Source organism: Diabrotica undecimpunctata, chromosome 1 (assembly GCF_040954645.1).
Source record: "Diabrotica undecimpunctata isolate CICGRU chromosome 1, icDiaUnde3, whole genome shotgun sequence".
Taxonomy (NCBI): Eukaryota; Metazoa; Arthropoda; class Insecta; order Coleoptera; family Chrysomelidae; genus Diabrotica; species Diabrotica undecimpunctata.
In genome coordinates this window covers 11234899-11260266 of record NC_092803.1, presented here as the reverse complement: position 1 = coordinate 11260266, position 25368 = coordinate 11234899, and the positions used below count along the sequence as shown (strand labels likewise).

The following is a 25368-nucleotide window of genomic DNA, read 5'->3' as shown; positions in this document are numbered from 1 at the left end:
ACCAATATCTGATTGTCGCCTATAAGTATCTGATTCCAAGCCTATTAAGAAGTCATTCTCTCTAGCCTTGGAGCTAGTAATGGCATAGCTGTTGCCCTATACCATGTTCTCAGTTGATCCGCGGGTGCTTATTTGGCGAACCTATCCTGTATCATATACAGGACTTCCTCTATCAGCCATATGGGACGCGCCGTGTCGGGATTGAGAACTTCCCCGCCCAGTCTGTCTTATGCGGAGTGCTAAAGAATCCCTACTTAGTTCAGAACTCTTCCTCCACAAAAGCTGAGACCGGCCACGGATTTGCACATTATTACCATATAGCAGCAAATTGAGCAACACATCACTACACAACTCTTCAGAAATATCGTATGGCTGTGCAACTACCGGAACATAATTATTGACCTGTACCCTTTTAATTGGGGTTTCAACCCACTCTGTATTATTATTCTCTACCTCTTCATTATTTTTAATTATTACCTCTGTATCGCTGACCTCATAATTCTCACTTAAGACTTAAGGGAGTATTCTTTATCATTTTTATAAACTGACAAAACTGAACTAGAAGACATGTTTCCATCACTTCTATAAACTCTCAAATAACCGCAAAATTATTTCCTTTTTATTGTTATGTCTATACCTTTTGAAAGCAATTAAGAAATAATAGAATGGAAGCGTACAATGAGTTACTTCTGAAATCTCTTTATTCAGTTGTTCCTTTTCTAGTTTTTCTTGGCCCGTTATTCTTTATATTGCTTTTTTATACTTTAAGTAGTGTAAGTAGACCTTTACAGTATATGTAAGGTAGTCTAAACAAAAGTTCAAAAAATACGGTTCATTGTGTACCCATTCTGGATACCAACGCTGCTTGCAGCCACCATTTTTGGGTCAGACGCTACGGTGCTTCTTTACTCCGTTGCCAAAACTCTTAGTTAATCCGCCTTTAGGGTCAATTTCTTAACCCTAGGACAAAAGGATGCCCTTATACTTACCAACTCGTCCATCCAAAGTTGTTGGACCATAAGTGGGGGATTGCTTATACCAGCAATCACTCGCATGGAACCATACATGAGAGCGTACTGCCCTGTGAGGACCAGTTGTTTCAAACCAGCTCCATTCTAGACTCTTGGTGCGACGGTCTTGACAAAAGGTACTACCTCTCCAACGCAGCCCTACAATTCTTAAGGTCTGTGAATATCAAATCCGTTTCTCTAATAGAATGGTTTTCCCCGCTAGCTGTCTCTACCAAGTTGGAGTATCTTCAAGATCTAGAAGGACTTAACTATATTTTATGCACCATAGTTTTTTATTTTCAGGATACTTTCATGCAACCTACCCACTTCAACACTAATACCCCAGAAATTTTATATAACGTTTAATTACAATAAATATAAAATACATTATATTAAATATTATTATTATTATATTAAATATTACTTTAAAATATACATATTAAACAAACTATAATAAAGATAGTAAATACACTTTGGAACAAACTCGATGCAGCTCTACTATTTGTGTCTTCTTGTTTTGGAGTTGTTTGTTCAAAATTGGAAGTTGTAGAAGTAGAGTTTAATGATGCAGTGCTCGCGTTTGCAGCTGCAGACGTGTTTGTAGACGCGTTTATGTTAGTTGTTATAGTAGAGAAAATTGCAGAAGAATTTGTCAATCCAGTTTCTAAATTTGAAGATGTCGAATTTACTGTTTCAGTGGTTGCATTTATAGCAGCCGTAGAAATTACTGTCACCACGGTTACATTTATAGCAGCTGTAGAAGTTACTGTCTCAACGGTTGAATTTCCAGCAGCCGTGGTGTCATTGTTTTCTAGTGCTTGTCGGACATACCGTCTTCGATACATGTAATGAAAGTTACAATAGCTTTCAGTACACAAATGACATTCTATTGAGTTGGTTTCATCACAAGTACGAGCGGTACCACATGTTCTGGCAACGATATCTAAAAAACATACATGAGAAGTAATGATTTATAAGTAAACAAGTATTGAAGTTAATTAAAGATAATTTAAACTCTAAAATAGAGAAAACTTTGTCACATTTAAACCCTGATATTCAGCTGAAATTTTTAGAATTGCTGAAAAGTGAAAATTACGAATAAATGGCAGATAAACATCTACATGCTGGAAGAAAGAGATAATATTTATACGAGAAAATATTAACCTTGAACTAGCTGAGGTAGATATAGAATATATAATACAATATGTGTATAAAATGGAAGGCAACCGTATATATCTATTTATGACTATTCGTCGTCTTCAGCACCGTGCAGCCAAGTTACAAAAGGAGCATGTTAACTCAGAAAAGGATCACTACAGGAGCAATGCGACCAATTTGTGGCAATAATGTAAGAAGACTCTGAGGATTCCAGAACAACAACACATCTATGGAGGAGGCTAAGCTACCTGAGGAAAAAAATGCCAAACGTTTAGAACGTTTCAAACAACAAGAAAAGGTTAATGAGAGTTATTAGCAAAATAAAGTCATTAAAATTTTTTACACAGTGGTCAAAATATTAGATTATTCTATTAGCAAATTCAAGCTGTAATAATGTACTTATACTGCATATTTTATTAGTTTCTCATGTGGAAAATTTACATAGCTTTCAATCTATATTAGTGTTTCCTATACCTATCTCGCTTTATTTTTGAGATATTTAAAGATTTTGTAATTTGTAAGCTTTAACAATTATAATCAAGTATGTCATAGAACACATAACCAAAAACTGATATACCTAGCCAAGATACTGTCAACAATAACATTTAAATTTTATCATTTCATCACATAGGACGTTTTATTATTTTAGTGGGATTTGGCTTAAATTTTTCACTAAATAATATTTTTATTTTAAATGGCATACCATATATTTTATAACGTATCCTGGAATAATTACTATTTAAATGGGAATAAGCCACAATTAAAGGTTAAAGTACGTTTATTGACGTTTCAATTTTCACTTCGGAAATCGTTCTCAAAATACAAACATTAGTCAATTAAACACATTTTGTTTTTTTGTTACTTAGTGAAAAATTGTTCTAATAATTTAATTTTATCTGACTCATCTATATTGACAATTCAGACATACATTATACATTTTAAAGTAGACGACTTTAAAATGATATTGCCAATATTGTTGAGTTGCGTTCCTGGGACGACCTTACTTGTAAGATAGTTCATTCGATAACATGAAATCAACTTTACCTTGAGAATATTTATCAGAAAATCTTCTGGAAGACATTTAAATTATCTTTCATTCCATATAAGTGGTTTCTTCTTAGAAAACTAAACCCAACTTTTCAATGTTAAATAAATGTTTAATTGCAAAATAAGGTTATCTTTTATTTAAAAAATATTTAATAAAAAGTAGATAAATGAAAAAACAAGAAATAAATAATATTCAATAAAAAAGAAATAAATTAAAGAAATTTTTCAAAATGACGCCCATCTTGTTCTAAACATAATTGAATTTGTTTTTTAAAAGCTCGTTTCATCTCTAAAAGGATTTCACTTTACTCTTTGAAAATCAACTCTTATTCTAGCTTTCATATATTTTAGAGTAGTCGGTGGGATAATATAAACTATACTTTGTAGGTATCCCCTAAACAAAAAGTATATCGGCGTCAAACCAGGAGATCTTGGGGGATATCTATGTCGATCACCTCTTTCGATTGTAGTATTGCCGTAACCGAAGTTGAAAATGTACGGGGACTCCATTCAAACTACATCCACATTTTCTGTGGAATATTTAGAGGTACATCGTTAAGAAGATAAGAGATAATTTTCTGGGCCAACATTTTAAAAATTTTCTGGTATTAAGACTACCATCAAAAAAAAAATAAGGACATATAACATCCTACCCTATCATATTATTCTTCCCTAATGTTCACAGACCACCTGTGGGGGTGATCGAGTGTACGATAGACGAGAGGATTTTCATCAATGTAATAATGAAAGTTATGGGGGTTAACAAGTCCATTGTTATGAAAAGTGCACTTATCGGCAAATAAATCAAAAAAATCTTCATCGGTTGCTATTTTATCTTCTTCTTCTTCCGTCTTGTATGTAGGCTTTAAGGCCTGTTTCTTCTTCATTATTAGCCTTCTAAATTGTTTAAATTATCGCACCATTTTTTTTGGTCTGCCAATACTTCTTCGTTCATTGGGTGACTTATCTCGTACTATTCGTACTATCCTATCCTTTGCCATTCTACTACTTCGTTCGTTTCACTTCTGTTTTCGTTTTGTCACCCATCCATTTATGTCTTCTGTATTGCATGCTCTTCTTATGTTTTCGCTTCTCTCCCTATCCAACAGACTTTTCTCTGATATTCGTCGGAGTATTTTCATCTCTGTTGTTCATAGTAGTCGTCTCGTTTTAGATGTCTAAGGTCTTGTCTCCGCCGTGTATGTTAATATAGGTAATTGCTGCTTTATAGATTCTTGTTTTTGTGTCTTGTCTTAGGTGTTTGTTCTTCCAGATTCTGTCATTAAGAGTTTCCGCCACTTTACTTGCTTTTCAGCTTTGTTGTCGTACTTCTTCTTCAACATCTATATAACTAGTTATATCTATTCCCAGATATCTAAACCTTGCTTCCTGCTTTATTATTTTCCCATCAATTTCGATTTTACATCGTAGTAGGTATTTAGATGTTGTCACACATTTAGTTTTTTATTGTATTTTTTGGCTGTTGTATTAAAGATGTGTGTTAATCTTTGGAGCTCGTCTTCTGTTTCTGCGAATAATGCGTCGTCGTCTGTATAACATAATATTTGGATTTCTTTGTTCCCCATTCTGTAACCATGACCTTTACGTACTGCTTGTATTGTTTCGTCCATTATATTAAAGAGATGTGGGCTTAACGAGTTACCCTGTCTGATTCCGATTTGTACTGGTAAACACTGTGTAAGTTTTCCATTTATCTTTTCTTTGACTTGGGTGCGATCGAAAGCCTTTGTCAGGTCTATAAAACATATATATGCTGGTTTATTGTACTCGATGGCCTTTTCTGTGATTTGTCTTAGTACAAATATGGAATCTACGCAGGATCTTCCGGATCTGGATCCTTTAAGTTCAGTAGATTTATACCTCTATAATTGTTGGGGTCTTCTTTAGCTCCTTTCTTAAACACGTCTGGTATCTTGCAGTGCAATATCTGTTGTGTATAAGTTTTGTCATATCTAGGGTTATACTTTCTCCTTCGTATTTTAGAAGCTCGTAGGTTATTCCGTCTGGTTCTCGTATAAACAGAAATCCATTCTTTTTTGAAAATCTGGTTGATACAGGTCTTGATGTAACTGTACTTAATAGGGATGTGTTTTTGTATTATTCGTTCCATACTGTTCTAACGTATTCCGGTTTCTGTACTAATGTCCCGCTGACTTGTATGTGGGTTTTATATTAGTAAGCCAATAATCCTAAATTCGTTATAATAATCGTCTTTAACAGGTTGAGGCTGGACAATTTTTATATTCTACGTTTTAGTCTAACCTGTTATAGTAATTTTTCAAACGTACGAGTATTAGGCTTCTTATGATTTGTGTATTTTTGGCCATAAACTCTAAATACCAATAACCAGTTTTTATTACACTGACCAAGAACAAAAACTGTATCAATTTTTTCGTTTTTAGAATAAGTTTTCATATTTAAAAATCGTTTTTTCGAACATTTACTATCTAACCTACCCACTAGATAGAAATGTTACAATTTTAAATACAATTAAATTCAACGGCTACTTTGATGCCTTCTAAGAATTGCAAGGCAAAACAGACGTTGATAAAGATGTTATTAGAAACATGGGAAATTTAAAATTGCATTCCACAACATATCTCCTCAACTAAGCAAAAATCCTTAGCGAATTGGTTTCTAGTACTCATAAAAAGTATACCGGAATAAAAGGAAAAAGACAGTTAAGGTTTGATTTGAATTTGAATTTGAATTTGAAACCAAATTCAGATTTATGCTTTAATCTGTGCCTTCTAAGAATTGCTTTAATATGTGCCTTGCAATTCTTAGAAGGCACAGATTAAAGCATAAATCTGAATTTGGTTTCGAAAAATTAGTTTACGGATTTATTATCAGATGTCGCTATCTGCGTCCATACGAAGCCATGTTAGAGTTGCTTCTCAAGACAGGGAAGATTTATTTTCACGTTCAGAGCATTTGTGAATAGCCGTTCTGATGATCCCATTTAGGTTGAAATAGGTATAAGTGGATATACAAACGCACTATACGTGAAATCAAATCTTAACTGTCTTTTTCCTTTTAATGTTATTGTTGACAGTATCTTGGAGAGATATATTGCCGATGTTTGGTGATGTGTTTCATGGCATACTTGATTATAATTGTTAAATCTTTAAATATTTCAAAAATAAAAAGACGTAGGTATAGGAAACCCAAATATAGATTGAAAGCTATGTAAATTTTCTACACGACAAACTAATAAAATATGGTATGTTACAATTAAAATAACTACAGTATTAAAGCTTAAATTTGCTAATAGAATAATCTAATATTTTAAAAGCTCTGTAAACAATATTAAGCTTCAAGAAAAAAATTGTCTTCGATTCTTCGATTTGAAATTGGAAGATATTTAGGACTGCATTCGCACGGAAGGACTACCAACTACATAAAATTACTAGAAATGAAATTAAACAACTAATCAAAACCATAAAAAAGAAAATCTAAGTAAATGAAAATTTTCTGAATGAAATCTGTCTTTTCTTTTTTTTTAAAGGTTAAAGTAAGTTTATTGACGTTACCACTATTAGTAACTTAAACAAATTTTGTTTTTTGTTACTTGGTAAAAAAAAGAAAAGTATCTTATTAATCAAAAGGTATTTTATGACACACTGAAAAACTTCGGCAAATGGAACTTCCACATAGACTAGAAAATATTCCAGACAATGGAGGTCCTGTTCTGACTAACTATCAAAATAACTGAGACAATTAAAAGAAAAACGCCAAGAAGAAATACAAGAGGAAGAAGATTACGAAAATGTAGATCTCAACAGGAACAATAGCCCCTGAACGAAATCATAGAATCAATGGATAAGCTAAAAGTATGTAAAGCCCCTGGACAGGACGAGATAACTATGTACTAAAATCATGAAACATCTGGACAAAGAGATAGTAGAAAAATTGTGCGAATTGCAAAATGAAATATGTAAAACAAAAGAAATACCAAAGGATTGGACGGACCACCGATATAATAGTACCAATGTTTAAAAAAGGATATGCGAAAATTGCTAAAATTATAGAGAAATTTCAAGAGATTTAGGAAAGGACGGAGTATCCAATATTATCCAATATCTGATTTTTATACTGAGACAGACAGAACACAAGCAATTCAGAAAATAAAAAGAGATCGATCTGCGTTTTATTATCCTAAAAATAGCCTTCAATATAAAAGAAAGATAGTTATCGTAATAAAAAAATATCTATTATCTATAACAAAAAATGTAGACTTTGTTTTAGTATCAAAGTTTTGAGACATTAAGTAATTGCTCCCAACAAAGACAAAAATACAATTCTTTTACAGTTCCTACCATCATTAAAGAAAGAAACGCAGTGTGTCGAGTTTCCATGGCATTTGCTTACTGGTAGGCTGCCTTTGGTAGTATATCTTTGGCATTTATTATGTTCATATCTGGAAGCTATACATGTATAACACTCCAAGGAATTCCCTAAAAAAATATAATATATGTTTTAGTACATGTTCTTCTAATGTAACTTTAATTAAAAAACAAGTTACTTATAAACCAGAGTTAAATTATTTTCTTCAAGTGTTACGTTATTTAAGGACGTCCACAAGTTTCCTATATGATTTTTTACAAAAAGATTATATAATATTGCAATATCAATCAAAGCATCAAAATCGAAACCTAAGATTAATGGATCTAGAGACCACTTCTCCAGTACAGGTCTATTGCAAATCAATGGTTTGCGGAACATGGAAGACCAATTGCTAACATTTTATCGTCGAATTTGCAGTTTTACCCTTTTTTCATTTCGGCCTTACTGGGAGCTATATTTTACCCCTGAAGATCGACCTAATCGTCTTGAATTGTGCAGAGAACGATTGGCTTGGGAACAGGAATAGAATGGAGTTATCTTTAGTGATGAATCTTGATTTTGTTTGGGGATGCATGATGGCCGAACCAAAATCAGAAGACGACGTGGTTAAAGACGAAATTCACAGTTCTTTGTCGAAGGCCATGTGATTATTATTTAAGGCCACCTATAATCTTTGTCAATCTCTAATTACAACTATCTGTAAATAATGTTGTGCCTTTATCATACTGGCGCTTATGAAAAGAGAAAGATTTTACGAGCATTCTATAAAAGTGACACAGACTATTCTATGTAAGCGACTATATTGGACTTTTAATAATACGTTAAATGAAAATCTTTGTGCCGGCCTTAAGAAGAAAGATCTACTAGTAGATCGTAAGATCTTCTTCTTCTTTAAATGCCATCTCCTCAACAAAGGTTGGCAATCATCATGGCTATTCTGACCTTCGAGGCAGCTGCTCTGAATAATTTCCTTGAGCTGCAACCAAACCACTCTCTAAGGTTCTTCAACCAGGAAACGCGTCTTCTTCCTACGCTTCTCCTACCCTCTACTTTTTTTGAATTATGTATCTCAAGATGTTGTATCTTTCGCCTTTCATCACATGTCCAAGATATTGCAATTTGCTTTCTTTTATTGTATTTTTCATTTCCCTCTCTCTGCCTATTCTCCTTAACACTTCTGTATTCGTGACTCTATCTAGCCATGGAATCCTTAATAGTCTTCTAAATGTCCACATTTCAAACGCGTTAAGTCGATTTATTGTATTCCGATTTACTGTCCATGATTTAGCTCCATAGTAGAGTACACTGTGTACATAGCATTTAATTGGCCTTATTCTGAGGGCCAATGTCAGATCTTTGCTGCATAAAATCTTTTTCATTTTCACGAAGTTGGCACATGCTTTTTTAATTCTGACTCCTATTTCTGCAGTATAATCGTTATTTTCTGTGATAATCGTTTCCAAGTAAGTATATCTTTTTACTCTCTCAATCTGCTGGCCGCCTACCGTTAATATTTCGTTTGTATTGTTGTTCTTGCTAATTTTCATGAATTTGGTTTTTTTGATGTTAAGAGAGGTATTCTCCACTATATCTTAATATTTAAATAAATGTTTAATTTATATCTCTGAACCATTTTGTCTTTTTATTTTAGAAAAGTCTCCTAACCCCTTTTGTGTTTCTTTTTCAGGAAGGAAGAACCTTTTTCCTTCATCCAACAAGACTAGGATCATTCGAAGCAGCGTCCTTATTTTAAATAGCTAGAGGCCTTTCTTGTTGTTTTTGTTACCCATTTGTCTAGGAGATTAGGAGATTCATGTACCCTCTTTTTGTTTCTTTTTTGTAGTTCCTCCCATATAATCCCATAGTGACATTTACTTATTTACGACCCAGCTACTCCAAATAAACCATGAGAGCGGTTCGCACAGTTTCGTTTATTTTGCTTGCCCTATCTCTGCCCCAATAATTTCTGTCCCCAATTTTCAACACATTATAGCAATACCTTATGTGGTAGGCAAAATATTTCGTTACACTGTTAAGGTGAAAAAAGATGTGGAGAATTTTGAAGGAGTAATATAAGTTAATTACTATTTAAATGGGAATAAGCCACAATTAAAGGTAAAAATACGTTTATTGACGTTTCAATTTCCACTTCGGAAATCGTTCTCAAAATACAAACTAATGTTTGTATTTTGAGAACGATATTGCTTATTCCCATTTAAATAGTAATTAATTTAAAATGCCACAAGAAAATAGCTTCAGAACAATATTCAGCAATATAAGGTATAATGGAGCAAATGGACGTCATAACTGACAATATTTAAAGAGAAATAAACAAGTCACAGATAGAAACAAACAATAATTAGCCAATAAAAAAAGTCACGAATTGATGAGGATAGGCCCAACAGAAAACGGAAAGCCTTAGAGATATGCAATGCAGTTTTATTGCAAATAAAAACAAGATTTACCTTCTCTGGACATTTGGCTGCTTCTAATTTATTTATATCTTATAAGCATCAGTTCCCCAAATCATTTTTTAATAAAACATGCAGACATTTATATTTTTAAACAAAACTTGGCTTAAAACTTAATTACAAATACTGTACCAGAGAGACGAATTAAGTGCTATCTCTGATGCTGTTTCGCTATCAGTTTTATTAAATGGGGAAGGTTTAAAATGTATATTTAAAGAAACTATTAAACCTTTAAGTATTTTAACAAACATTTTTAACTCAACATCTGAAACAAAACGTTGCTTTTCGATGCTAAAACGAATTAAAACATTTCTAAGATATACCATGAAGGAAGAACGACTTAGTACTTTAAGTATGTTATCTGCAGAAATTTTTTTTTCCAAATTTTCATAGATTTCCAGCAAGCATATGATTTCATACAAAGGAAGCAAATTGTGAATAGCAATGTTAGAAATGGGAATACCAAGAAAATTAGTTGAATTAACGCAAATGTGCGTGACAGACTCATACGCGCAAGTAAAGATAGGAAGCAGAATATCGATGCCATTTAGTATAAATTTAGGATTTAGGCAGGGGGACCCGTTGTCACCGTTGCTGTTCAATTTTGCTTTAGAATACGCAATAAGTAAAATATCGTCTGAGCTGACAAGAGGATTTGCTGATCAAGGATCAAACTGCTGCTGGCCTTTGCTGATGATATAGATGCAGTCACGCATTCTACAAGAGACTTAAGAGAGGTGTTTTCACAGCTCGAGGAGGAAACAGGTAGTCTGGGTCTCCAAATAAATAAAGAAAAGACGAAATACATGGTAGTAACCAAAAATCCAAGACCAAGAGTTAGGCAGAACATCAATATTAATAATCACAACTTCAAAGTAGTAAAGGAGTTTATATACCTGGGGGCGATAATCACAGCGGACAACCACATAGAAAAAGAGGTCTCAGCAAGGATAGCTACGGGAAATAGAGCATTATACTCCCTTTCAACATTATTAAGATCAAAGCTGCTAAAGAGAAAATGTAAATTAACACTGTACAAGTCGATTATTCGTCCAATTATTACATATGGCAGTGAAACATGAACTCTCAACCAGCCGGAAATCAATAAGTTTTTAGTATTTGAAAGAAAGGTTCTCAGAAAGGTTGGCTCTCAAAGAGATGAATTCACAGGGGATTGGAGAATACGCCGCAATGCTGAATTGGTGACTCTGTATGGAACTGAAAGCATAGTTAGACATATCAAGGCAAACCGAATAAGATGGGCAGGTCACGTGGTACGATTAGAGGATGACAGAGTGTTAAAGATAGTATTTTTGAAAGACCAGATGGTAGAAGATCAGTAGGCCGACCGAGAAAAAGATGGAAGGATGATGTTGAAGCCGATTTATCTATAATTGGGGTACAACAGTGGGAAATAGAAGCGCAAGATCGTAGAGGATGGAGGACAATAGTGGATGCGGAGAAGATTCACCCCGAGTTGTAAAACCAGTGAAGAAGAAGACGAAGAAGAAAAAAATTGTAAATGGCATTGATAATTTTAATAACAAAGTCATTGCCATCTTTGCAACCAAAATACAGAGAAGGATGGACTTCATATACCAGAAACTTTAAAAGTAATATTAAACAACTTTGTGCGTGTGTGTAAATACTGAAATAGTGTTATTTTTATAGCAGTAAATACTGGTGCTAAGTTGAGTTTTTTCATTTTTATTGAAATTAATTAATTTACGGAACTTTTTTGATAAATTTTGGACAATTTGTGGCACCCCAGAAATAGTAGATACCTACATAATGTAAAAGTAACCGCGCCTATTTTTTTTTAATTTCTATTTTATACCTTTTTTGACAATTTCGTGAATCCGTCACTAAAAATTTAGGCAGCTGCCCGAATTCTGGCACTAAGCCGACCTTACCTAAATATTAAAATCAAGAGATCAATCTTATTGTCCCACTTTCTTTTATAGGAATAATTGTATGATTTTTACGAACATAGACCACCAAGAAAATATTTAATTAAAAACTACCAAACATTTAAAGAATAAAGAAAAACTGTACCTTTATCAAACGCTAGTAGAAGCGGAAAAAGCAGCGAAATTTTCAGCAGTGATGTCATTTCTTGATATTTTGCTAATAACAATTTAACTATATTATGGTATGCAAACATGCAATTATGCTTTTATACACTAATGATGATCTAAACCTGGATGATAAAGATAACAAACATTGCAAAATGCATTATGATAATAATAAATTGCAAAAGAACTAACACCACAATAAACATGCATTATGTTTACCCTAAAAATTGCTTAAATAAAGATTAGAATTATTGGAAAGTCAAATGTTCTTATGCGTAAACAACATTCTAACACGTAATAGTCTCCAGTTGGTTCATTAATTTCAGTTACAGCAAATACTACAGACTACAGATGTATTTTAACACCAACATTAACGACACATTTTTATTAAATCTAATTTTTAGGTGTCAAAACCTGAATACTACAAGGCTATACCTTTTTGTTACCATTATATTCTTCAGACATCAGAGACTTCATCATACTTATAATGAAATAAAAAAAGAAGAGCAAACTAGCAAATGAAAAGCTTTGTTTATAATCAGAATCTGTAAAGATGCTATAAAGAATATATCAACAACCTAATTGTGGTAACAACTGGACAGAGGAAATACAACTGCAACTGCTCATTACGCATCAGAATTGTCAAAATTTTGTACCAAATATGACACTAATCAGTAATGGCAGTATTTAACACGTAAAAAGAAGAGAGATGATGATATAGTTGATGGAGATATAAAAATAGCAGTAAAGGAGAAACAAAGAGCATACATAAAATAGATTAATAATGTTAGAACCGTAGAAACCAGCTTTACAAAAAAACGCAACTAATTTATACATTTGTTAGAATTTGTTATCTGTTTGTATATCTGTTAAAATTTGTTCTATTAACTTCTCGTGAAGTCAGAATATGATCACAAGTAATGGTTTGTGCTTGGTTAAATAATACACATATGTCCAAAAGTTTGGAATATTGGAATATTTCATATTTTTATTGATTTTTATATATAAATCCTTCTGAATAGTTAAAGATCATTTTGTTTCAATTCTCAACAATACTAAATAAATCTCAAAACCAGATAAACCGTATGCAAAAAAATTATTTATTCTCTTGGAGTGAAAAACTTACAATGTACAACTTACATTTAAAAATAAATTAGTATAAAAAAAATAATTTTTAATAAAATTAATAATTAGTATTTCCTCCATTGGCCTGTATGCATGCCTGTAGGCGATTTGGCATGCTGCCGATTAACTGGTCGCTCTGGGCTTGCGGAATTTTCTCCCATTCTTCACGAGCAACATCTTTTAGTTCTCGAAGTGTAATAGGGGGTTTGTTTCGCTTCTTGATGCGTGTTTTGAGAATGTCCTAAGCATGTTCAATAACGTTCATATCGGGGGAATTCGAGGACCACTGTAATGTAGATATTCCTTCTTCTTCCAGAAAATTTTGTACTGCGGCTGTTCGATGAGGAGGTGCGCTGTCATGCATAAACACAAATTCATCACCTACTGCCCCTCGTAATAGAAGTACGACAGGATTTAAAAGTTCCTTGATGTACACAGTACCAGTGACTTTTCTCTCCAGAACCAGTAGTGGCGTCCATGTACCACTCATAATATCATCCCAAACGATAATACTGCCAACTGCCACCTTCAAATGGGACACGCGGTTGGGCTGTTTCTAGTCGGGCTTGTCGTCCTGGGGCCCTCCAAACCAGTGTTCTTCGCAAATTAGATACCAAGCCAATTTTTGACTTATCAGAGAATATCACGTTATTCCAGTTAGGACCATGATGTACCATTTCTCTAGCCCATTACAAACTTACTATTTTGTGTTGGTAGGTTAGTTTAGGAACACGTAGCGGTCGTCTACGATACAAATTTACCGCATTTAGTCTGCGTGTTATTGTTGCCGTGAAATATTCAGTCCTTGAAGCCTAGAAATTTCTCTGGATATTTCACTTGTGGATTTCAGACGATTTCTACGAGCTATCAATGTTATGTGCCGGTCTTGAGATGATGTTGTACATCGACTTCTACCACTTCTGGGACGATTCTTGACGTCATTTGTATCTTGGAATTTTTTTTTATTTTCGATACAGCACTCTGAGTAACATCAACAATATTCGCGATATAACTTTGGCTAAAGCCCTGTTGTAACAAAGCAATTACTTTATATCTGTCAAAATGTGATATCACGTTTCTAAGCATTTTTAAATACCTCAATTTAAATTTAAACAAAGACTGAAATTATGTGTAAATACGCTAATTAGTTAAATGGGGCCAAAATCATACAAAAACAATTCAAATTTTTTATTATTTTCATTTAAAAACGCTCTAGAATGAATACCAACAACAGTTTTAAAACCACCACAGGCGTAGACATATTATTTGTACGTATTCCAAACTTTTGGACATGTGTGTATATATCTTTATTAATACTTCTATAGCTAAAATTTTTGAAAGGTGTTATTATGCCGTCGATTGTTATTAAATTTTGATCTTTCTCAGCTTAAATTAGTTACGTCTTGTATTATGTCTAGTGGAAAATATTTAAAAGAACAATAACCGATAAGGCTGAAGAAGTATGAGGAATAAGAAAATTTAATAAACATTTTAAGAGGACAGGATAGTGGAGTGAAAAAATCAGAATATTAATGAAGGAAAATAAAACTGCCTGACAGAAATACAACCCAACATTTATAGAAAGGGATAAAAAGTAATGTATTACAAAGAGAAACATAACAAAAAGGGCAGAAACAATGACAAAAAGAGAAAGCTGGGAAAAATTTGAAGGTAGTTTGAACAAAGAATATAAAATAAATAATAGACAATTCTATACTCATATAAAAAGGTTAAAAGGCAACAAAACAAAAAAAAAAAAGACAAAAACAGTCAAATATAGACGGAAAAAATAGAATATTAGAAACTTGGGAAAAAATACAAAATATACAAAAATGTTTGGGGGCGAACTGGCAGAAGACTTAGAGGAAGATGAAGTACACAAAAGGCAAATCTACAACACCATATTAAAAAGTATAGTTACATGTAGTTTAGAAGTCCTACCGATTAAATTATTTTTAATAGATCATTAAAATACATTAAAAACTTATATGATCGCATAAGCTATATGGTCCTTAAAATCATCGATGACGTCATAAAAAATATAGACCTACTATACACAATATCAATAATTTATTCCTTTTAATTAAAATACAGTATACATACAATAAATTTTTGTGTTAAATTTGGTAAACAAATGATAGTTTTTTAAAAAACTATAAAAATTACAATAATTAGAAGAACTTCTCCTAAAGCAACACGTCTATCAGCCGAGTTGCATAGGTCTTGATCGGAGCATGTTTGACAATCCACTAAAACGTTTCTGTTGTCGTTGTATCTTTCAGCCACTTGTGAACAAATGTTATCTGGACTGCAGGATCGATGAACCCATTTGATTCCATCATCTACAAAGAAGAAACCAATTAAATCATGTTGTACGTATATACAAGATTTGAGTTTTCGTGAAAGTTATTTTGACTTAAAAATCCTTTTTATACTTGAAATCAGACTATTTTGTGTTGTGTTTTATAATTGCTAGTTTATTTTTAATTGTTCTATAATACATCGCCTTTCACTTTATTTATTATGTTTTTTTTTAGCCATCTTTTATATATATCCATTTTTTAAGCTCCTTTTACCTTAGATATTCTGCACCTTGGTCTTTTATCAGTCAAAGAATTCTTATTTTTGGTTCAAACACCATCAGAAACGAAGTTTTGCAACACCTGACCGAACAAATGGGCATAAAGAATAAAATAAAGTCCACAAAGTGGAGTTGGATCGGCCACACACATAGAAAAATAGCTCCTGTATTGCAAAGACTGCTCTAGATATTAGTCCCCAAGGAAAAAGAAAAAGAGGACGTCCAGCACAAACTTAAAAGATCAATAATGGACAAGATGAAAAGTCAAGGAAAGTCTTAGAACGAGGTCAAGGCCTTAGCGGAAAATAAGACTCAATTTTGGAAATTAAGATACATAGTAAGAGGCCAACACTAATCTTCCACAGTACAATTTGTGATATTTCTGTTCTGTCTGCTTTGTAACTGTCAATGTATAGTTCCATTATTCCGTTAATGGTCCCTGATCCTTTGATTCTGGGGGTTGGAGGTGGGCGTAGGGCTAATGACCCTACCCTGGAAAAAAAGCATTGTTACAGCTGAGAGCTTAAAAAACAAAAACCGGATGGACTTTATGTAGACGAAAAAAGGATATTCGATTCGTATCATGGAACGTGATAACACTGTATTCTGCAGGAACGATGATATGCCTCTTCGATACTCTTAACAAATAATATGATCATAACAGCTATATAAAAGATGCGGTGGAAAGGGACCAGTACTATCCAGAAGAATTTGAATACAATATACTATAGCTGCCATCAAATGCAACATATCTTTTGTTGTTTGCTGCAGTCTCATAAATTCATATGCTTCCACTGAGGAAAAAACAGACACAGAAAAATTCTGTGAGAAATTTGAACAAACATATAACAATGTCCAAATAACGACGTTAAGTTCATTATTGGGGACATAAATGTTAAGGTAAACTAAGAAGAGATGTACAGACGAACTACAGGACCTCATAGCATACACGAAGAACGTAATGATAATGGGACGATACTTGTACATTTCGCAGCATCTCTGAACATAACGATAAGAAGTACATACTGCCAAAATAAACGTGTATATAGAGTGACGTAGACATCCCCGGATCAACGGACTCAAAAACAGATAGAACACGTACTGATTGATTTACAACATATAGATCAAATGTACTAGACTGCAGAAGTTATAGAAACGGTAAATTCAAGTGTACTGACATCGTAAGACACTTTTACATATGCTTAGATCGTAAACTATCAGAACATCCCAAAAATGAAGTAGATCCCAATGAATTCAACAAAAATTGGAAGTTTATAAAAACCACGCTGCAAAAGACCGCAGATGACGTGTTGGGCGAGGTACCCAAAGGGCAGCAAAATAACTTATTTTCATAATGGATGCAAACGAGTAACCAAAGAAAAAAATGACGCATATCTAAAAATGATTAACAAAAAGACCAGAAGCAATGTTAAACAATATCGAGTAAAGAGACGAGAGGAAAAAGAAAAGCGCAAACAGAAAAAGTGGCAACAAATCAATAAAGAGTTCAAAGAAATGGAAAAATTAAATAGAAAACACAAACACAGAACATTTTACAAACAAGTTAACACAAAAAAGACATTTTCAAGCCGCAAGTCAAGGCTCATAATATAATTCTTTTAAAAGATACAGTAGAAAAGGTGGCAGCAACACTTAATAAAGAAAGTAGAGCTGAAGGTAGAGATGATATAGAACTAGAAGCGGAGGAAATCCGAAATATAAAAAGTAATAATCGGGTGTTACTTGGCATTCCTGCAAGCTGTCACACCTTGGCATTTATTAAATTGGTTAGATTTGCAATTTCAAAATAGATGATGTTTTAGGTCGACGTATTTGGCCGGGCTTAAGCGATGACGGTGGAAGAAGCTCTGGTCAATAGTAGGATAGATTCAAGATACCGACAATTGATACATGATATTTACCAAAACGCAACCATGACCGTAATTCTGGACGACAAATTAATAACGGATAATATAAAAGTTAAACGAGGATTCCGACAAGGCAATATAATTTCACCTAAACTGTTTACCTTGACCCTCGAAGATATAATAAAATCAACAGATTGGGAAAACAGAGGAATATGTATTAACGGAAAGTACCTAAATCACCTTAGATATGCGGATGATATACTCCTGATCTCCTCGGAACGACAAGAACTAGAATTAATGCTGAATGAACTTCATGAAAAATCACTGCAAAAAGGCCTAAAAATTAACTTCAACAAAACAAAAGTAATGACAAACACGGAAGACCAAGAGGCAATAAAAATACAAACAGAAAAAATAGAACAGGTAAATGAGCATATCTATTTAGGACAAGCAATCAGAGCTAACAGAGAAAATCAAACAGCCGAAATATCGAGACGAGTAAGAATGGGGTGGGCAGCGTTTGGCAAACTTTCTTACGTTCTAAAAAATCAAACAATCCCTCTATACTTACGAAGCAAGGTATATAACTCCTGTATAATACCGGTGCTCACCTACGGAGCACAGACATGGACATTTACACAGGAAAATTTGGATAGGATAAGGAAGGCACAAAGAACGATGGAGAGACAAATGTTGGGTATATCACTTAAAGATAGAAAACGTAACCAGTGGATCAGAACCAGAACAAAGACAGTAGATGCGATAGAACAAGCAGCAAAACTGAAATGGAAATGGGCTGGACACAATGAACGTCTCCAAGACGGACGATGGAACAATGCCATCGGAAAGTGGCGTCCATACAATGCAAAGAGATCAAGAGGCAGACCACAGATGAGGTGGAAAGATGACATCAGGAAACAAGGAGGTCCCACATGGCAGAGAACAGCTCAAGATAGGGAAAGATGGAGAGAACTGGGGATGACCTACATCCAACAATGGAAGGATAGAGAATAGGTTAAAAAAAAAGCGATGACATGACCCGCGGATAAAGATTCGAGGTCCCAAGTGTACATAATTCTTACAATTTTTAAAATATTGCAAAATTTTTGAAAATAATTAAATACTTACGTTCAACGATATATTTTGAACAAACATTTGGCGACTGGCAAATTGACACGTTGGGTTTTTCGTTAGAAGACCAGAAGTGAGCAGCATCACATTTATTTTGTATGTCGCCTTCTAAGTTAAGATGTGAACCACAAGTGTAGCAATTCAGAGAGGAACCTTAAAAAAAGACAATAAATTTGTTTAATATCTTCTACATTTTCTGTTAGTATTATTTAAATAAAATATAATAAAATATAAATTACAATTATTATTAAATAAACGGTTTCATAAATTTAAATTTGAAATTCGAAATAAAAATTTTATTCACTAAGAAGTAAGAGTAAATTTTTATATACGAGTACTAACGACAAAAATGCCACTGAACCTCTGAACCACTAAAAATCATATAAACAAGCTGAATTTTGCTGAAAATGTCAATTTGGGGACCCCAAACAAGATGCAAGAAAGAAAGTGGGGAAGGGGGGTAAAGGCGCAAAACTTTCTTGCATCTTTTTGAAGTTATACATACTTCTATACGCGCGCTCGACGTTGGAAATTTGCACGGGAGTGAATCGGTGAAATCATTACATATGTAAGATATGAGTAAGAGAGAGACAGAAGATATATTTTCTCTCTTTCTCTCTCGAGAATAAAAATGTTCCTTTTGTATAATATATTTAATATTATATATATTATATATATATATATATATATATATATATATAATATAATATATATATTAATATTATTATTTATGTGATATGTTTTGTATTATTTATTAAATGTTCATAATTATTTTATTATTAGATTTCAAAATAATAATTACAATAAATCACTGTATGACCGAGAACTGTCAATTTTAAAATGCGTTAGTGTCATGTCTAACTGGCAAATTTTTTATGAATTTCCCAATATGAATTTCCTTTTTTATTTTTGAAATATTTAAAAACCTCACGTTAATCTTATTAAATATATGTAATATACGCAAAAATGCAAAATTTTAAAATAAAATGAAAATTTACAACATAATAGGAGTTGTTTGTTGAAAAGAATATATATTTTCTCTCTCTTTCTCTCTCGGGAATAAAAATATTCCTTTTGTAAATATATTTAATATTTATTAATATTATTATTTTTTTATTAATATTATTATCATGGTAAATTAAACATATGCGTAAGTAAGTTATGTATATTGTCATCTGTAAATACTTATGAATAATGCATTTTAATTTGTATTGTATTATTATGTTGAATTATGTTGCAGTGTATTGTATTGTATTTTTATATTAATAACAAAATAAACAATGAATTTTACTGCAGAGTATGTAAAATTTTTTTTGCATTCAACTTCTTTTATACATATATGAAAATAAAAATATATATTTTTATTAGAATATTGATTCAATCCTTCATTTACTATACTCCTATTACAGGTCAAATGTTTATATACAGCAAACGATGCACCATATACCTATATACCTAATTCTTTTTCTCTTTCTGCTCTCTCTTACCTATAGCATTACATATATAATGATTGTGTAGATTGACTCCCATATAAATTTGTAACGGCGAACGCGTGTATAGAAGCATAACTTCTACCGGCAGTCCCACTGGACTGCCACACCCGTTTTTTTTTCATCAGAATCATCATGCAGTATTACAAGCTATTCGTATCCATCCATTAGATAGTTTTCAAAACCCCATTATCCTAGATATCAAAAAATTATTACATGAACTAAAATTCTCAAAAAAAGAACAGTTACGTTACTCTAGGTTAAAGGACATAGCGGAGTAATTGGAAATTAGTGGACAATATGGCAAAAACTACATCCGACATTACAAAAGTTTACTACTTTAAAGATCTTTTTCCTATTATCAGGAGTATTGGCAGGAAAAGTTGGATGCTAAAATATAGAGTTTCAGAAGACTTCAAGAAATCATTACTTTTCTATTCATCCATGCTTTTACCGAATAAATGTAAATCCTAAATACTTTTACCGAATCTCATTTTGGACTAAAAGAATAAAAGATTTTTTTCTGTAAAATAATACCTATATCTATACCCCCGCGGAAAAAAGTTATGGGACAAAAAAAAAGGAAAATCGCGAGTGTTCCTGTTTTTTTTGCTTAGTACTTTAAATATATTTTTGTCAAAAAAAATTATTTTTGACTTTAAAAGGTGGTATTTCAATAGGAAATTTAATTTTAAACAACTTTTCTGTAGATTTATATGTACGAAAACTGCATAGAATTCACCCAAAGGCGCAATAGTCCCTAGTGTATAGGGAATAAATCACCCCTTTCTCGAAAACTCACCTCTTTAAATGGTAACACTCGACGATTTTTTTTATATTTGAGGGTCCATTGACCATATGAATCAATAAAACTCTTTTAACGTTGTAATTCCTTTTGGTTGTATTTTATTTGAGCATATACGTCCTATACTTTGAGCCTATACGTCCAGACTCTTACGAACGAGAAATCTAATTTAGTAAATTTTCTTACCCTATTATCTCTGTTTCTAATCTGTATCTAATTTCTAGTTTAAAATATACAGAAACATAAAATCATGAACTTTGAATATTATATTAAATATTCATTATTATAAAATAAATTAAAAAATTACCAGTAATTAAAAGTACACAAAATTAAAGAATTTAAGTGGAACAAGACTACTAATGCTCTAGAAAAATAGTAAAATACTCACAGAACTTAATAGAAAAAAGCAGAACCATACACACTGTGCTCTTGATATACATTTTATCTTAGTATTCACATAAGCAGTTTTCTTAATCGTGTGATCAAATTTTCTTATCCACGGATACTCAATATTTATATATTTGATTAAGTGTGTAGAAAACAGGAAATTACTGTTTTTTCCTCTCACACATTTAACAACGTTGGTGAAGTGTAGTTAAATAATTCAGTATGCAACTTTAATTTATAGTAAAAAATATTTTTTTTTTAATTTAACAGTTCCGATAAGGTTTAATTTTTAATTAAAGACAAAGAGATCTACTTCTATTTTGACATTTAAGGCCAGTAAAGGAAAAAAAGCTGAAAACATCTTATACATGATTTTGTAGGTTCTAAAATGTATATGAGTGATAGCTGATGACAAATCCTTAAATACGTAAAGCTAATTTTGCTTTGCAGAAAAGTGAAAAAATTATTATTTGCCAATAAAACGTTTCTTATACATTTCAGAGAAAAATGGTTCAAATAAAAGTTGTAGATCTTAAAAAGTTCTTTGATATTAAATTAAAATTGAAATATCAAAACTATTGACCGAGATATTGTAAAAACCCTTATTTTTGCAGTAATATATAAATGTTAATAACTTGTTTTTTTGCATAATGACATGTAATATAACTAATTAAATTTATGGCAATTAATGAGTTCTTAAAGTGAGTTTGTAAGTTATTCAATTTGTTTATGTCGGAGAGCGAATATTTAAACAACTGTACTTACCCAAACAGTAAGCCTAGAGATATTTAGCAGGTCAAAATTGATTCTTTGAAGCATTTATTTCAAGATATATTAACCCTTAACTGTTCCAGCGTAGTCTGCGAGACTACTGTTTCCAAGAAAGTAAAAAAACACACAAAAATATATTTTTTTTATTAAAAATACATGTTACAAACATACCCTGATGTATTATATACAAAATAAATGTATTAGATTTGGGTTAAGAAAAAAATATTAAATAAAACTGAAATCCGTACAAATATTTGTGAGAAAGTACATAGTTTGGTTAAAAAAATAAAAAAAATATAAAAACAACATGAAAAAAATGTATTGCTAGGATAAATGTTCAAATTACACACTAAAGAAAAAACTAGGTAAAATAAAAATCGATCATGATTGTGTGTTTCCAGCATCAGTCAAACTTTATCATTTTTATATGCAATTTTTACATAGTGGTTTTGTACATCCCAAACAAACAGACTTTTTGCAACACCCTGCGCTCTCTACCAGGACATAAACAGCAGATCTGACGTTTTTCTAAAATAAAAACATTTGTCTGATTGTCCTCTTGTTGTTCTTGAACTCCAAGTATCTGTCTAATTGTAATACGCACTTGACGTGAAATGTTCGTCATTGTCATTGGTCTTTTCATGTGATCTTGGACTAACTGCATAGCCAACTCCAAAGCAAAAACACTTTTTTCTTTTATTATTAAATTGTTTTTGTAGCACTAATGTAGAATGTATGAATTTGCTATAGAAATGTTCAATATGTGGAAAAAATTGTTAAGAGCCATCTTCGAGTTCGACGGCTTCTGGTGCTTTTGGAGCATTTCTCATCTAGGGAATCTACACCTCCCTTATTCTCATTATAATAAGAAATAATTTCTGGTTTGTTAGTAGAGGAATCACTATAACGTCTATTGTGCATTAAAGGTACTGAAACTTTTTCCACTTTCTCTCCATGAGAAATCAGGGTACATTCTTCCCTAAATCCATAAATTGTTAACCCTTCAGGTCTATTTTTGTTGGGCGGAAAAGATGGAGATTTCAGCCTTATTTTCTTTTAATGTGTCCACATAAGACAAATTTTTCTTGTGCAAAATATCCACCAATTGAATAGAAGAATACCAATTATCAGCTGTGATATTTCGGTTGCTACCAAAAAGAGGTTCAGCTAAGCGCAATACAGCTTGTGTAGGCTTTAGAAGTTTTTTGTACTCGTCACTGATATTAAATCTATCTGAGTCTTTTCAGCTGTAGATATAAGCATTATACAAATAACCATTACGTGCATCCGTAAGACACTGTATTTTGAGTCCGTATTTAGCCGGTTTGTTAGGCATGTACATTTTAAACCGGCATTTAACTAGAAAACTTACAAGTGATTCATCAATTGTGCCAGATTGACCAAGTTCATATACACTTTGAGAAATTTCTATGAAAGTATTGAATATAATGAAATAGCTGCAGTTGGATCATCTTTTTTGCTTTTCTCCCTGTCCTCAATATTGTCCAATCGGATAGCAAGTAAAAGAATCTTTTTTTGCTCATGACTGCTTTGAAGATTTCTCTTCCAGTTTCATCTCTTGCAAATAAACGGTCTATATTTTCGTGACTGGAATTAATAATGGCAGTGTAAACAGGCAGTCCCAAAAATGCTCTTAACTCAATAACTCATTTCTCTAAGATGATGGATACAATTAGCAAAATATTTGTCACGCATTGCTTGTAATTTTGTGATTGTATTCTGCTCAATATGTTCTAGAATGTGTATTGTGTTGAATCTCAATTGATAACATTTAGAATTAAGTTTTTTACATACATTCCAACAATGAGCCTTAAAAGATAAATGAGAGTCGAAAGTTCCTCCTAAAAACTTCACATCACTACAACTCAAAATACCCTCACCATTGATGGCAATATTTAAATCAGGTCTAGTAGAATTTGAATGGGATGTAAATGATAAAAATTTAGTTTTGTGAACATTAAACAGGAGCGACTGATTACTGGTCCAATCAGAGAAGGTCTTCCGTGAGTTTGCTATTTTATCTTGTAAAAAATGTATGTCTTTATCGCGATATAGGATTATTGAATCATCCGCATAAACTAATACAAATGCATCAGACAGTACATATGGTAGTTCATTAATATACAAAATAAATAATATCGAGCCCAATATGGAGCCTTGTGGTACTCCATTGTTATTAACAATCGGATCAGACATTGAAATCTTAAATTTATTTTTCACTCTAACTATTTGGTGCCGGTCTCTCAGATAGGAACCAAACCAACTATGGACAATTCCCCAACACCATATCTGTACAATCTATCGAGGAGTACATCGTGTTGCACACAAACAAAAGCACGACTGAAATCACAAAAAATGGCAGTTGGATTTTCACTGTTTTCAATAGAGATTAAGAAATTTATTTCGAAATCCATGTTGATGCTTTGTGATAATTTGGTTGATATCTAAAAATAATAAAAGTTGTTTTAGCATTGCATATTCAATAATCTTAGATATCACAGATGGAACAGACAATGGTCGAAAATTTGACATTAATTCAGGATCTCCTTGTTTTAATACCGGTGAAATGATAGAAGTTTTCAGCGTACTGGGAAAAACACCAGTATTACAAGAAGCATTTAGAATGTGAGCAAGTGGTGTCAAAATCTGAAACGCAATTTTCTTAATTACTGTACCTGATATTTCATCAAAACCACACGATGCTTTGTTTTTAATTTTATATTTTATTATGGCTAAGATATCTTCCTCTATTACATAAGATAGGAATAAACTATTTTGAACAAAATCGTTGGAATGCTGAAAATTTAAATCTGGTTTAATTATTTTACTAATTATATCTACTGGTGCATCTATAAAGTAATCATTAAATTTGTTAGATATTAGATCTGAATCTGTAATCCTAGTATCATCTATTTTTAGACAGACATTTTTGTGATTTTTTTGTTTTCCATTAGGTTCATTTATAACATCCCATGTGGTTTTGTTTTTGTTAGAGAGTTCAGAGATTTTGTTAAAATAAAACTGACCCTTTGTGGCCTCAACAAGAACTTTGTGCTGATA

The 25368-nt window shown here is 32.3% G+C and overlaps 2 protein-coding genes across 2 annotated transcripts; both read right to left on the bottom strand.

The window, feature by feature from the left end:
* Positions 1-1365: 1365 nt before the first annotated feature.
* LOC140437718 (uncharacterized) lies at positions 1366-12201 on the bottom strand. The gene is made up of 3 exons (XM_072527390.1): positions 12110-12201; positions 7556-7693; positions 1366-1953 (listed from the first exon to the last, which is right to left on the bottom strand). Exons 1-3 carry the CDS (start codon positions 12165-12167, stop codon positions 1436-1438), a joined length of 714 nt encoding a protein of 237 aa, XP_072383491.1. The 5' UTR covers positions 12168-12201; the 3' UTR covers positions 1366-1435.
* Positions 12202-15305: 3104 nt separating this feature from the next.
* Positions 15306-21627, bottom strand: LOC140437712 (uncharacterized). Its single transcript, XM_072527377.1, has 3 exons — positions 21518-21627; positions 18832-18987; positions 15306-15596 (listed from the first exon to the last, which is right to left on the bottom strand). Exons 1-3 carry the CDS (start codon positions 21567-21569, stop codon positions 15400-15402), a joined length of 405 nt encoding a protein of 134 aa, XP_072383478.1. The 5' UTR covers positions 21570-21627; the 3' UTR covers positions 15306-15399.
* Positions 21628-25368: the final 3741 nt, after the last annotated feature.

Excerpts from the sequence above, each read along its gene's own strand:
- LOC140437718 (XM_072527390.1), bottom strand. The coding sequence starts at position 12,167 with ATGACATCACTGCTGAAAATTTCGCTGCTTTTTCCGCTTCTACTAGCG. Across the intron at positions 7,694-12,109 it reads TCTACTAGCGTTTGATAAAG|GGAATTCCTTGGAGTGTTAT; the intron begins GTACAGTTTTTC and ends ATATTTTTTTAG. Across the intron at positions 1,954-7,555 it reads CGTTTCTTTCTTTAATGATG|ATATCGTTGCCAGAACATGT; the intron begins GTAGGAACTGTA and ends TATGTTTTTTAG.
- LOC140437712 (XM_072527377.1), bottom strand. The coding sequence starts at position 21,569 with ATGTATATCAAGAGCACAGTGTGTATGGTTCTGCTTTTTTCTATTAAG. Across the intron at positions 18,988-21,517 it reads GCTTTTTTCTATTAAGTTCT|GTTCCTCTCTGAATTGCTAC; the intron begins GTGAGTATTTTA and ends TCTTTTTTTAAG. Across the intron at positions 15,597-18,831 it reads TTCAAAATATATCGTTGAAC|ATGATGGAATCAAATGGGTT; the intron begins GTAAGTATTTAA and ends TCTTCTTTGTAG.